The sequence below is a fragment of the Zootoca vivipara genome, chromosome 1 (genome assembly GCF_963506605.1).
Source record: "Zootoca vivipara chromosome 1, rZooViv1.1, whole genome shotgun sequence".
Taxonomy (NCBI): domain Eukaryota; kingdom Metazoa; phylum Chordata; class Lepidosauria; order Squamata; family Lacertidae; genus Zootoca; species Zootoca vivipara.
This window is the reverse complement of record NC_083276.1, coordinates 55,927,327-55,941,105: the sequence shown is the minus strand read 5'-3', so window position 1 is coordinate 55,941,105 and position 13,779 is coordinate 55,927,327. Positions and strand designations below refer to the sequence as shown.

At 45.9% G+C, this 13,779-nt stretch overlaps 1 protein-coding gene across 2 annotated transcripts in view; it reads right to left on the bottom strand.

Moving 5' to 3' along the window:
• The window catches only part of SLC1A2 (solute carrier family 1 member 2), a 96,775-nt gene that overhangs the window by 19,267 nt on the left and 63,729 nt on the right, over positions 1-13,779 (bottom strand). For both annotated transcript variants that reach the window (XM_035116278.2, XM_035116270.2), the window contains exons 5-7: positions 8,750-8,912; positions 8,094-8,220; positions 771-1,004 (exon numbers count right to left, since the gene is read on the bottom strand). In XM_035116278.2, coding sequence (XP_034972169.2) covers positions 771-1,004; positions 8,094-8,220; positions 8,750-8,912 — 524 coding nt within the window. The remainder of the gene's footprint in view (positions 1-770; positions 1,005-8,093; positions 8,221-8,749; positions 8,913-13,779) is intronic.

Genomic DNA, 13,779 nt, shown 5'->3' with positions numbered 1-13,779 from the left:
TTGGAAAAGCAGAGAAGATCATGACTAAAAGTCAAAGTGGGAAGCTTTGCCTGATTGGAAAGAGATCTCAGACTTCTGAAGATGAAAACTAGAGAAGACCCAGCAGTTATTGGTGCTAAAGACAAGTCCAGGACTGGATTTAGGGCAGGTGATCTAGGCCTGGGGTGCTGGGCTTAGAGAAGGATTTCTGCCGTGAATGATCTCCATTCACCTTTATCATCTTATATGAGATGAATCCCTCATCATATGAATTGTCCATCAAAGTTGTGAATGGACTAACAAGGCATTTAGATGTTATATAGTAAAATGACCAGTGCTGTTTCTCTAGAAAAAGAGGTGCCAGAACTCACCACGAACAACTCCCTCATTCTCTTAGAATGACAATGGCACCACCTGAGGGGTTCCAGAACTCAGTTCAGAGCTGAAAAAAAGCCCTGATACACTTCCAATGCAGCATCATATGGTCTCTAGGCCAGCCCTGGAGAAGACTTTCTCCCAGCCCCAATTCCTGCAGGCAATCCCTGAGGGAACAGATGTAATCTGAACCAAGCAGCTGCAATCACTGCAGTCAATGCTATGAACCAGGTCTGAGTTTGTAGGCACGTCTGTCCAGTTGACACCTTTCCTTCATTTTTAGGTTAACTGATTAGCTCACAGGCATTGCTAATCCACACAATAAGTGTTCACACATTCACCTGAGTGAGTCTTGTTAGCAAAGTATTTACAATGGCCCCGAAAGTGTTGCTAACTCTGCATTTCATATCAAATACCTCGAAGCAGTGCCTAGCGCAGTAATCCATGCCTGAAAGATGCCCACAAAGAAGGTGAAGGGGTTTTTCCTTGTTACCACGAAGTACAGCAAAGGCAAGAAGATCCCTCCATGGATGATAAGGCCTATGATCACAGTTACCATGTACATTCCAAGTTGCCTAGCAACTACCTCCAGGTCCTTGATTGCAATGATTTTTCCACAGATGAGGCAGGCAATGCCCAGTGGCGAGTACCTAGAAGAAAAGGCGGAATTAAACAAGGATGCAATTGCAGAAGTCTGTGTCTCAAAAACAGAAATGGCATCATAAAGGCAGTTGATAAGTTATACCATGTAGCTTGAAATTACCACCTTTGGATGGAAAACCTTTCAGCCCCAAACACCCCCACTATTGGATGATGGGACCTGGGGCTACATGGCCCTATGCTGCAGAAACTGACTGAAAGAGCACTATCCTGTTGGCTTGATTCAGTCCACAGTCTTGAGGACAGCTTTGAAAGTGGCTGGCTGATAGGGGACCACAGACCCATTTTTACATTTGAAGAAGCAGATGGGGGTGGCTCTCAGCCACCGGAGCATCTTCAAAGCTCTTCTGCCTGAGGATTGGCATGTTTGAAAACCGATCTGTGCCTTCAGAGGTGAAAGTGCAAATAGGTTGGCTTTCCGTCAGTGCAAACTGCCAAATTTTAAAGCCCTTTTGAGACAGGACAGATGCATTTCTCCCTTTGTGTGTAGGGGGTGCTGGTAGCAGTAGTTGATTTATTATGTGTGTCAAGGGCTCTTGATAGAAAAAAAAAGTTTCTCCACCTCTAATAGATAAGCACTGTGAGAGTGGCTACAACAGAAGCAGTACTGTATTATTAGAGCCCTGATAATTTCTTGGTCCAGAGAAAGCCACTCCCTTACAATTCCTAAAAGTCTTGTGATGGCTTTTGCCAGGCAGTTAGGATGGTTAACTGACTCGGCTGAGCTTTTCATTGCTTGTGCCAGTAAACAGCCCAGACATTAAAACGTTTTGCAGACCAGCCGAAACCTTGCTTGCTGACAAACCTAATACATGCTGATAATATCGTAGAAGCAAGCCTTTTGTTTGGTTGTTTTCTTTCCTATGATCCATCCCCTCCAGCAGTTCATAATGACACCTCTTAGTGAATGGGTGGCTTGCCAGACCTCCCACAAAGAGACTCACTGGCCCTGTATTATTATTGTCTGTATTTGCATTAGGATAAAGTAACTGCCTTTTGGTTCCAGAGGGTACAGCTACTATTGGTTCATTTAAGCTGCTGTATTTGGATCCTCTGTCTTATTGGTTCCCTCCAAAAGGCAGCACTGTGATTGCCTGATATTGTTCCCTCCAAAATGTATCCCCTTCTAGCTAGTTCCCTGTCCCTATAAATGTAGCCTTCCTGCCCTCACAGTCAGTCTTGTTCACTTTAATAAAGAGCTGTTACTAGAGAACTGTCTCCAGCATGTTTTGTCAAGAGAGCTGAAATCACAAACCCCACGTCACAACAACTGGCAACGAAGGTGGGATCCGGAATGCTGAGGAGCGGTTAAACACAACCCTGCCTCAGAGTCCGGATTGCAGCTGAGAACAAGACTCACTGGCCAGCTGAGAAGACGACCCTGCCCGCTAGGACAATGGAGAGTCCAAGGGTATTGGAGCCCTTCCAGCCATCAGAGCCCCACACCTGGGAAGACTACGTCGAACGCTTCGAGTTCTTCGCAGTGGCTCAAGGGATCACCGATGCCAGCAAAAGAAGGGCCACATTCCTGAGCTACTGTGGGTCCGAGACCTTCAAGCTAGCCAAGGCATTACTTGCTCCAGCGAAGCTGAGTGAGACATCTCTCCAAGATATTCTTGCCTGCCTAACAAGCCACTTGGCGCCTACTGAGACCAAGATGGCCCGGCGGATGGAGTTCCATAAGAGGCAGCAGCATGCTGGGGAGTCTGTATCCGCATTTCTGGCTGAACTCCGGAAGCTCGCTCAGCACTGTGGCTCCCAAAATCTGGAAGAGACTCTCCTGGATCGGTTTATTGGTGGTCTGAGCAGCAAGAAAGCCAGAAGACGCATCGTGGCTAAAGAAGAGGTTACCCTTGCTTCAGCCTTGAAGGAGGCCACCGCCACGGAGAATTATGAAAGAGAGGAGCTTGATGCCAGTCGCAAGGCCACTAAGCCACAGATAGAAGTTGCGCATGCCATGGACGAGCTAGAGGCTACTCCGAGCCAGAGTCCAGTCCGTGGGGTCGAGTTGGTGCGTCAGGCCTGCACAGTGCACAAAGATCACCGAGGCAGTTGCCCAGGTTGTGGCGGAAACCATGGGCGGAAGAGTTGTCGTTTCAGGGATGCTATGTGCCGGATGTGCGGGAAGACAGGTCACATCGCCAGGGTCTGTAGATCGGCGGCGGCGGGAGCAACAGGAGCACCTAGACTGGAGCATCGCAGACCGCCCACAGCAACTCATTTTCGAAAGGACTGCCACTACATAACGGAGATCAACGGGAGGGCCGTGCAGTTTCCAGCGCAAGGCAAGGCACACGTCAAGGTGAAGATTGAGGGTCAGCAGTGCGACATGGAGGTGGACTCTGGATCTGCATTCACCATTGTGTCGGACCAGACCACGAAGACATTCTTCCCCAGGGGTAAGTTGCCCCCTCTGGAGCCCTTCCCGGCAACCTTGCAATCGTACTCAGCAGGCCACATCCATGTTATGGGAATGTGTGCCGTGAGAGTACAGTTCCGGGACAAACAGGCTGTACTCAAACTGGTGATTGCGAAGGGCAGTCGCCCCAGTCTCCTGGGCACTGACTGGTTCCCCGCCCTGGGACTGAGTATCTCAGGGCTTAATTCAATCCAAACCTGCCCTGAGATGAGCGAGGCATTATGCAAGGAATTTGCTGGTCTCTTTAATGGAAAACTGGGTTGTTATAAAGGGCCCCCAGTTGACTTCGAGTTGGACCCCGGGGTGGCCCCAATCCGACTCAAACCAAGGCGAGTGCCATTTGCACTGCAACCCAAGATCGAGGCAGAGCTGGATAAATTGGTCAAGCAGGGAGTTCTCTCACCCGTGGACTCTGCTAAGTGGGAGACTCCAATCGTCACGCCCCTTAAAGCAAATGGGGAAGTCAGGATATGTGCAGGTTCTAGATGTACTATCAATAAGGCACTCAGGGGAAACTCATACCCCATTCCAGTCGTATCACATCTGTTGGCTAAACTGGCTGGGGGCAAGGTGTTCGCCAAAATTGACCTGGCACAAGCTTACCAACAGCTGCCAGTAACCCCACAATCAGCGGAAGCACAGACTATTGTCACACATAAAGGGGCGTTCAGAGTTAACAGATTACAGTTCGGAGTTTGTGTGGCCCCAGGGATTTTTCAAGGGCTCATGGAACGCCTGTTAAGGGGTCTGCCGGGGGTCTTGCCATTTTTTGATGACGTTTTGATTGCTGGAAAAGACCCACAGGAACTGGTTGCGCGTGTCCGTGCAGTGTTGCTCAAGTTCAAGGAGGTGGGGTTGCAACTGAAAAAAGAAAAATGCAGTTTTGGGGTGCCAACTGTGGATTTCTTGGGGTTTAAAATTGATGCATCAGGCATCCACCCCACAGATGCTAAGATTAAGGCCATCATCGAGGCACCACGACCACAGAACAAGACGGAGTTGCAGTCATTCCTGGGACTTATTAACTTTTATCATTCATTCTTACCCCAGAAAGCTTCGGTAGCTGAACCATTACATAGACTTTTGCAGAAAAAGAATGTGTGGCGATGGGGGCGGGAGCAGCAAAAGGCTTTTGACTCCTTGCGAGAAATGCTGAGTAGCAGGAGCGTCCTTGCTCATTATGATGAGTCGAAGCCGCTGGTCCTGGCATGTGATGCCTCTCAATACGGCCTGGGGGCTGTGCTGAGTCATAGGGAACCGGATGGGTCGGAAAAGCCCATCTCTTTCTATTCCCGTACGTTGTCACCCACGGAGCGCAACTATGCTCAAATTGATAAAGAGGCACTAGCAATTGTGTCAGGAATCAAAAGGTTCTATGATTATTTGTATGGTCGCCATTTCTCCATTGAAACGGACCACAAACCACTGTTAGGGTTGTTCAACCCAAACAAACAAACGCCACAAATTCTCTCCCCCAGAATGTTGCGTTGGTCAATATTCCTGAATGGGTTCCAGTACACCTTGACCCATGTGCCGGGGAAACAGTTGTGCCATGCTGATGCGCTGAGTCGATTGCCCCTTCCTGGCGGGAGCAATGAGGATCCTGCTCCGGCGGAGCACATTATGATGCTAGAAACACTTCCGGGGGCTCCTGTAACAGCTACTGATATAGCTGAGAAAACGAGGAAAGATGCTGTTCTCTCCCGTGTGCTCACTTGGGTGGGGAGGGGGTGGCCAGGTGGTCCGCATGAAGAAAAATTCAGGCCTTATGCGACAAGGCAGCACGAATTGTCCATGCATAAGGGTTGTCTCCTATGGGGAGATAGGGTGATCATCCCAGCACCACTGAGAAACAGGGTTCTTGAGACACTTCACATGGGACACCCGGGAATGGTCAGGATGAAGTCGCTAGCCCGATGTTATGTGTGGTGGCCTGGAATGGACCAGAACATAGAACAATGGGTACGAACATGCAAGGCATGCCAAGAGGTGCGGCCAGAAGTGGCCAGAGCACCAGTCCACTGGTGGGAGCAGTCTAGGACTCCCTGGAGCCGGCTGCACATAGATTTTGCTGGGCCATTCCAAGGGAAGGTCTTTTTGGTTATCGTTGATGCATATTCCAAATGGTTAGAAGTGGCGTTGGTCCCTAGCATGGCATCAGCTGCCGTAATCAAGGTGTTGAGGCAGCTGTTTGCAACCCACGGGTTACCTGAGACCATTGTATCAGATAATGGGGCAGCTTTTGTATCCCAAGAATTCAGGGCATTCTTGGCTGATAACTTCATAAGAGGGGTCACATCCGCGCCCTTTCACCCATCCTCCAATGGGCAGGCTGAGCGCATGGTAAGAACAGCCAAAGAATCCATTGCGCGCTTAATGGAGGGTAACTGGTCAGCTCGCATTGCGCGAATGTTATTTTTGCAGCATGCGACGCCGTGTACTGCGACGGGCAAGTCGCCAGCTGAGCTGCTCTTAGGTAGAAGACTGGTAACGGTGCTGGATTATGTCCACCCAGATAAAATGCCAAACCGTAATTCAAGAGCAACCCCCCAGGCTGAGACTGACACAACAAGGTATCTCGCCCCTGAAGATCTGGTCTGGGTGAGGAACTATTCACGAGGTCCGCGGTGGGTGGCCGGTGTGATCACCCGGGCTAGTGGACCTGTGTCCTATTATGTGACCTTGGAAAATGGGCAAGTTTGGAAGAGACATATAGATCAGCTGAGGCGCCGGGCGCTCAGCAGGGAGGAGCCAGATAATTCATCCCTGGCTAATGACGCACAGCTGCGAGACCAGAGTGAAGATGGCCCAGAGGTGCAGTCACCAGGGGCTTCAGCAAATGAACCAGGGTCTGCTAGTCCTCATGATGACGGGGTACAGGTAGGGGACCCTGAGATGTCTGGAACTCCATCTGTTCCTGACGAAACCCCTATAGCAGCCCCTCCACCACAGGTAACACCCAATCCAGAACCTGCAACACCTGTTGTCAGGAGATCAAGTAGAAGTTGTAGGACCCCACAGTACCTGAGGGATTACGTCTGCTGTGCTCACTAGGGGGGGAGGGGTGTTGTGTATTGAGTCAAAGGATTTTATCTCTGTATTATTATTGTCTGTATTTGCATTAGGATAAAGTAACTGCCTTTTGGTTCCAGAGGGTACAGCTACTATTGGTTCATTTAAGCTGCTGTATTTGGATCCTCTGTCTTATTGGTTCCCTCCAAAAGGCAGCACTGTGATTGCCTGATATTGTTCCCTCCAAAATGTATCCCCTTCTAGCTAGTTCCCTGTCCCTATAAATGTAGCCTTCCTGCCCTCACAGTCAGTCTTGTTCACTTTAATAAAGAGCTGTTACTAGAGAACTGTCTCCAGCATGTTTTGTCAAGAGAGCTGAAATCACAAACCCCACGTCACAACACTGCCCATACTCAGGACTCAAGCTACTGAGAAGCTTCCAGCTGGGATTCCATGCAGACAGGAATCGCAGTGAAGGTTTCAACAATGGCCTTGAAGCAGGAGTGGCTACTCCATTTCTTATGGGCTATATCCAGGCTCCCAAGCAATTTCTGGTGCCTACCCACCAACAAGGGTTACTGTGTCAGAGAGCATTTATTGTTGATGGTGATTAATTTTGCTGATCTCCACTCTTATGCTCTATATTAACTTTCTTTTTTGCAATTTGAAACTTACTTTTTCAGAGAGATATAGATTTAGGAAGCAAAAGTGGAACTGGGCTTTTTTTTAAAGGAATATCTGCTCTCCATTTGACCTTCTCATGAACCATCCAAGCATTGCCCAGAAGCAGCAAATCAATCAGGGGTCTATGAGTTTCGCACAATCCCCATTTTGCACAGTTTTCTCAGGTGCCAGGCAGTCTGCTTCCTGAAATGGTCACTGAGGATAATCCTTAAATAAGGGTTATGAAACATCCTTAGCAGATGCCCAGTTTTGTTTTATGTCACTATGGTGTTCACAAGAGTTTCATAAATCACCAAAGCTGCTGGAGGGGGATGGATCTTTTCCTAAGAGAGTAGCCATAAATAATGGGATAGAATGTCCCTTTGGATATGAAATAAAGGAATGTGTCTCCATAGACTAAATGTTCTCTTCTATGCAAATGAAAAAGAGTCATGGGTTGAAGGAAAGCCTTGTGTTGATGCATCGTATTAGGAATCGGTCCCAGCAGTGATGCAGTGGCTGTGCAAAGATCAAGTTCTTCTGAGGCCAATCCAGTGTGTTCTGATAGAAGAAAGCCCCGAGCATCCGCAGTAAATTAAATATGCAAAAACAAAGCAACAGCCTCATTTGATTCTCTGACCAAATAAGGTGTGGTGGGGCACTTCTGAACTTGAACTTCAACTCAAATCTCTCAGCATCCCATTAACTCCCCAGGTTGAGTTTGGTTCAGCCTCACATATTCTGTTCCAGCTGCCTAGCTGTTGCGAGGATAAAATGGGGGGGGGGCACCTCCTGTTTATGTTATTCTGAGCTTTGTGGGCTAAGGGCAGGATACAACTGTGAAAAGCAAACAATTGAAATAATTCCTGTAGCTTCAGACCAATATGGTGAGGTAGGTCGTGCAGAAATTACAGAAAAGCTACAAAATGATGTCCAGGATACAACTGGATTTAGCGTGTCTCGGCGGATGATGACTTTGACTCACCACATAATCATGGTTACCAGCTTCATTACAATTTCGTTCAAGATATTGAAGAAATCCACCATCATCTTGGCTTGTTCTCCCATCTTGCCCATTGTAATACCAAAAGCAATGAAGAACCCAATGAGTCCTGTTGAAAGAATGCTAAAATATTAAACGCTACTGAGGCTCTGTCAAAACTAAGCACCCACATTCCTTATTTTATCTCCTAACCAATCATAATATAAAAGATTGTCATGATGACCAAATGATATAAACATAGGCTGCTTTTAGATGGATAACCATTCATCTGTATATGTGTGTGTGAATGCTCAATGACTGGCAGTGCTATTTCCCTGAACTGATTTGGATTCGCCTGCCAACATACAGATAAACAGAGGAGGATATGCAAAAATGAATATGTAAATCTGAATGTATGTAAAGGATATGTGATATGATTTATCGGACTTGAATATTGCTTTACATATATTTTAAATTAAAAAGTCTGAAGGCATTTTACAACATAAATAATAATAATGCAATAAAACATTTAATCATTTAGTTAGCATTCTTACCTTAACAGGGTGGGTTACGACAAGATAACAATATAATCGAAACAATACACAATATCGCTACAATAATAACCGCGAAGCACACATACACTAAAAGTGTTTCCATACCTAAGACATTCATGCCATCCTTAAATTCGAGGCCTTTCTTAATGACTAGCTGAGGTTCTGGCGTCACCTCTGTTTCATTCAACATGTCAAAGATGGAATCTGTTGCATTGGCTGGTTCATCGATCTCTTGAGGGACAAGCACTTTCTTGGTGACCGTTTGAATCTGAAAGAATCAAAATACAGGGCTGCAAATTCAGGTGTAAAGTTGCCTGCTACATAAGCAGTGAAAACTCTGAGCTTGAAATCCCCCTTCTAAATTTCTTCTGGCACCTGCCCCTGCAAATCACTAGTGCAACTAAGTAAAGGAGTGCCTGGCGTGCTATGGTCCATGGGGTCACGAAGAGTCGGACACGACTAAACGACTAAACAACAACAACAACTAAGTAAATTTAGACCCTGGACTTTATTGTCTTCAGCAACCTTGCACAAACACATTTACATAGCTCTATGTTACTGCAGTACACAATTACACCATCTGCTTCTTCCCCCGTCTCCATCCCATGCTTTAAAATAGCTTTTGTATCCTTGTTATGTTAGAGCAAAAATTAAACAAAAAGCAGTTTGCCAGCCCTAATAAAAAAAGAAATACTTTGAACATGTGTCATTTCCCACTTTAAAGAACTCATTTAATTAGCATCATGACTACAGAAAGAAAATGTACTGTGCTTCTGCTGCCCTGATGATAAACTCGAGATTCAGCACCACTTTGTTGTAGACAAAGAATAATATATATTTAAAGTAAAAATAACAACATGAGCATCTGTAACCATGGACATGCTTGGCTGCTGCCTAAATATACAAAGGATGTTAAATAAAAGAAAGGATGCCGTGGTGGCGGCAAGCAACAGTCCCAGCATGCCCTTGTTGGCCTAGATGCTGATGCAGGGCCTGTCTGCTACTGCCCTTCATCATCTGCTGCCCTCTGGGTGGTCACTCAGGGCTCTTGTGGTTTAGGAAGCCCTGGACATTGCCAGTTTGTGTATGCACCTTGCTGCTCTGTGCTAAGGTCTATGGACCGGGACATAAATCCAACTCTGCCATTAGAAAGTACAACACAAGACATCTCCGATCCTTCCTAAAAGCCACTACTTGGGGAAACATCACTATAATAAAGCAACAACTCTACCCAAATCAGGAGGGAATTATATGGGAACAAATCCAAATGCAAGTAGAGTGGTACCTCGTGTTACGGACGGATCCGTTCTGCATCGTAACGTGAAATGCCCGCAGCTTGAAGCGCTGCATCTGAGCAGGTGTGCGGTGCAATTTGGTGCGTTTGTGCATGCGTGAAGTGCAATTTAGCGCTTCTGCGCATGCGCGAACAGCAAAACCAGGAAGTAACCCATTCCGGTACTTCCGGGTTGCCACGAGACGTAACGCGAAAAGACGCAACATGAAGCGGACACAACACGAGGTATGACTGTACAATGTCTCCCACAATGTGTACTTTCATATTTGAATGTACTAATATTTTTATCTATTGTTTCTGTGAGAGGAAGACAAATAGTTTGTATCGAAGAAAGTAATCCCATTCACACAAGGATATGCACATGCACAATAGTATGTCCCATCCCTCTCATTCCTCTGTGCCCCCCAAAATCTGCTCTGGGTTTCCCCCAAGCTTCCAGAGCATATTTAGGGGGGCACATAGGGAGAGGAGGGGGGGATGTTTCATTGAACAAGCAGGAGTCTTTGTACAAACAGGACAACTTTGTTGTATACAAGCCATAATCTACAAAGTCCATTTGAAGAATGGCTTGAAAGGTGTGGCTGGCAATGGAACAGAGGCAGAATTTCTAAATCCAGTGAATATTCCAAAATAGGTTACCAGTCATTAAAAAATGCTGTGTGTCCTTCTTAATATGCTGTGAGAATGCAAGGCATTCATGTCCTAAAGTGTCTGTGCAAAGTTGATTTTGTTTTGCTGAAATCACATATGCAGTTTGCTCAATAAAAGGGGAAGAGTTAATTCACTAGACTAGACAATTTAGTCAGATAGCAAAGTTAGCAAAATCAGCCGACAGTTATACGTATGTGTTCTTTCTGCTAAGCTGCCAGTCATAGCAGCATCATGAATGATTAAAGGGAAAATGCAGGTTACGCTATCCATTTTACTACATTCACATCTTATTAATAATATAAAAAATGTGCTTGAGCACCCTGTGGCTTTGAAATGCAGCGAGCAAAAGCAAAAAGCAAGCCAAAATTCCTACATATTTTCATGGAGTTGATTATTATCTTGAGAATTCTGTCAACTTTAAAACATTACAAAGGCTCTGAGAACAGCAGAATTTCCTGCAACTGAAGGGTCATTGCTCAAGACCTTCTTGGAAACAAAGCAAAATTAAGGAGTTTTGGCAGCCTTGGTGAGACCAGGCCTCTCGTTATCGGGGACTGTCACATCAGGATTTATTCTCATCACTGAGGCACTGTATGCAGCTGTGGGAAAAGCTTTGGCCACACTGACTTCCACCTGTTCTAGTACGCGCTGAGTCAGTCATGCATGCCCAGTGCAGGCTGGATTTAATTCCTGCTACACCGACAGGCAAACACCGACAGACCAAATAGCAAACATGCGCTGGATTATGGAGAAAGCTAGAGAGTTCCAGAAAAACGTCTACTTCTGCTTCATTGACTATGCAAAAGCCTTTGACTGTGTCGACCACAGCAAACTATGGCAAGTTCTTAAAGAAATGGGAGTGCCTGATCACCTCATCTGTCTCCTGAGAAATCTCTATGTGGGACAGGAAGCTACAGTTAGAACTGGATATGGAACAACTGATTGGTTCAAAATTGGGAAAGGAGTACGACAAGGTTGTATATTGTCTCCCTGCTTATTTAACTTATATGCAGAATTCATCATGCGAAAGGCTGGACTAGATGAATCCCAAGCAGGAATTAAGATTGCCGGAAGAAATATCAACAACCTCAGATATGCAGATGACACAACCTTGATGGCAGAAAGTGAGGAGGAATTAAAGAACCTTTTAATGAGGGTGAAAGAGGAGAGCGCAAAATATGGTCTGAAGCTCAACATCAAAAAAACCAAGATCATGGCCACTGGTCCCATCACCTCCTGGCAAATAGAAGGGGAAGAAATGGAGGCAGTGAGAGATTTTACTTTCTTGGGCTCCTTGATCACTGCAGATGGTGACAGCAGTCACGAAATTAAAAGACGCATGCTTCTTGGGAGAAAAGCAATGACAAACCTAGACAGCATCTTAAAAAGCAGAGACATCACCTTGCCGACAAAGGTCCGTATAGTTAAAGCTATGGTTTTCCCAGTAGTGATGTATGGAAGTGAGAGCTGGACCATAAAGAAGGCTGATCGCCGAAGAATTGATGCTTTTGAATTATGGTGCTGGAGGAGACTCTTGAGAGTCCCATAGACTGCTAGAAGATCAAACCTATCAATTCTTAAGGAAATCAGCCCTGAGTGCTCCCTGGAAGGACAGATCGTGAAGCTGAGGCTCCAATACTTTGGCCACCTCATGAGAAGAGAAGAATCCTTGGAAAAGACCCTGATGTTGGGAAAGATTGAGGGCACTAGGAGAAGGGGACGACAGAGGACAAGATGGTTGGACAGTGTTCTCGAGGCTACGAGCATGAGTTTGACCAAACTACGGGAGGCAGTGCAAGACAGGAGTGCCTGGCGTGCTATGGTCCATGGGGTCACGAAGAGTCGGACACGACTAAACGACTAAACAACAACAACAACAACACCACCGACAGGAACCATAACAAAAAGTCAGTGGCTACAAGTGCATACCAATGTCCCAGAATGTGCAAAAACATCTGGGCATCAACACAAGTTAGGCTTTCCCCCTCCTGTAACTACCATACAGGCCCTTGTCTTAAACTTGTCTTAACAACACCGAGGCTTTGATACGCAGCTTGAAATTCCGTTAATTCGTATTAGATACAGGGCGCTCTAGTTCGTCTTCTCGTCAACCAGTCCCTTCCATTTGATACTCTGGGCAAAAGTAGACAAAATGTTAACTTTCTTATTGGACTCAGTAGCATACGAAGAGCCCTGCTGGATCAAAACAGAGTCCCGTGTCCCATATCCTGTCCACACATCAGCCAATCAGATGCCTATAGGAAGCCCGCAAGGAGGACAGGGAGGTATTTTGATCCATAGCTGCCAAGTTTTCCCTTTTCTCGCGAGGAAGCCTATTCAGCATAAAAGAAAATCCCTTTAAAAAAGGGATAACTTGGCAGCTATGTTTTGATCATGCCGGAATAAAAAAGCTCAGCCTCAAATTTCTCCTGCTGCATGTCAGGGGCTGGGGGCATGAATTGTATCTCCCGAATTTCTAATTATCCTGCACCTGTTAAAGTCACAGGAAATGGAAGAAAGTGCTAGTTCAAAACAAATTAAGGTACTCTGAAAACTCTTGCAAGCTGTGCAGGTTTGTTTGTTTGTGGATGAAGATATTTCCTATACTGGAGCTGCTAAACAGTTCAGCTTCAAGGTCTTGTAGGAAGGTCTAGCAGGACTTTAATTTTCAAGCAGTTAACTGCTAATTACTTAATTATTCCCTTTGCTTGTCAATCAAGCGGGAGACGCATAGTTTAGAATTAAACAGGGTAGTAAGTTGAGATTCATTGCTCACCCTTCAAGTATCACAGTTTCTTAACTATCTTGACTTGAATAAAGGCAAAGATTACAAAACCATACCTGCTTGTCCTTTCTTCAATTATCCTGGGGCAAAGGGCCACAGACACCAAGTCCTTAGGAATGAGTTAAACTCACCCTGTTGAATTTTTGAAAGCTGATAGGCAGAAGCAGCTGATAAAGTGGCTTGCTAGGTAAAACTGCTAGCAGGAATAATGTGGGAACAGAGGAAAAGGTGAATTCCTGCCTTTGAACTTGGGACCCTCTGCAGGCTAAGCAGAAGTTCTACCACTCAGCTACAGCCCTTCCCCTAGAGGTGCATTGCCATTTGACTGTTTACCCAGTATCTATGTTAGGCAGGTGATGAAAATCATTGAGACAGTGGCTTCTATTGAGTTCCCTGTAAGCCTAT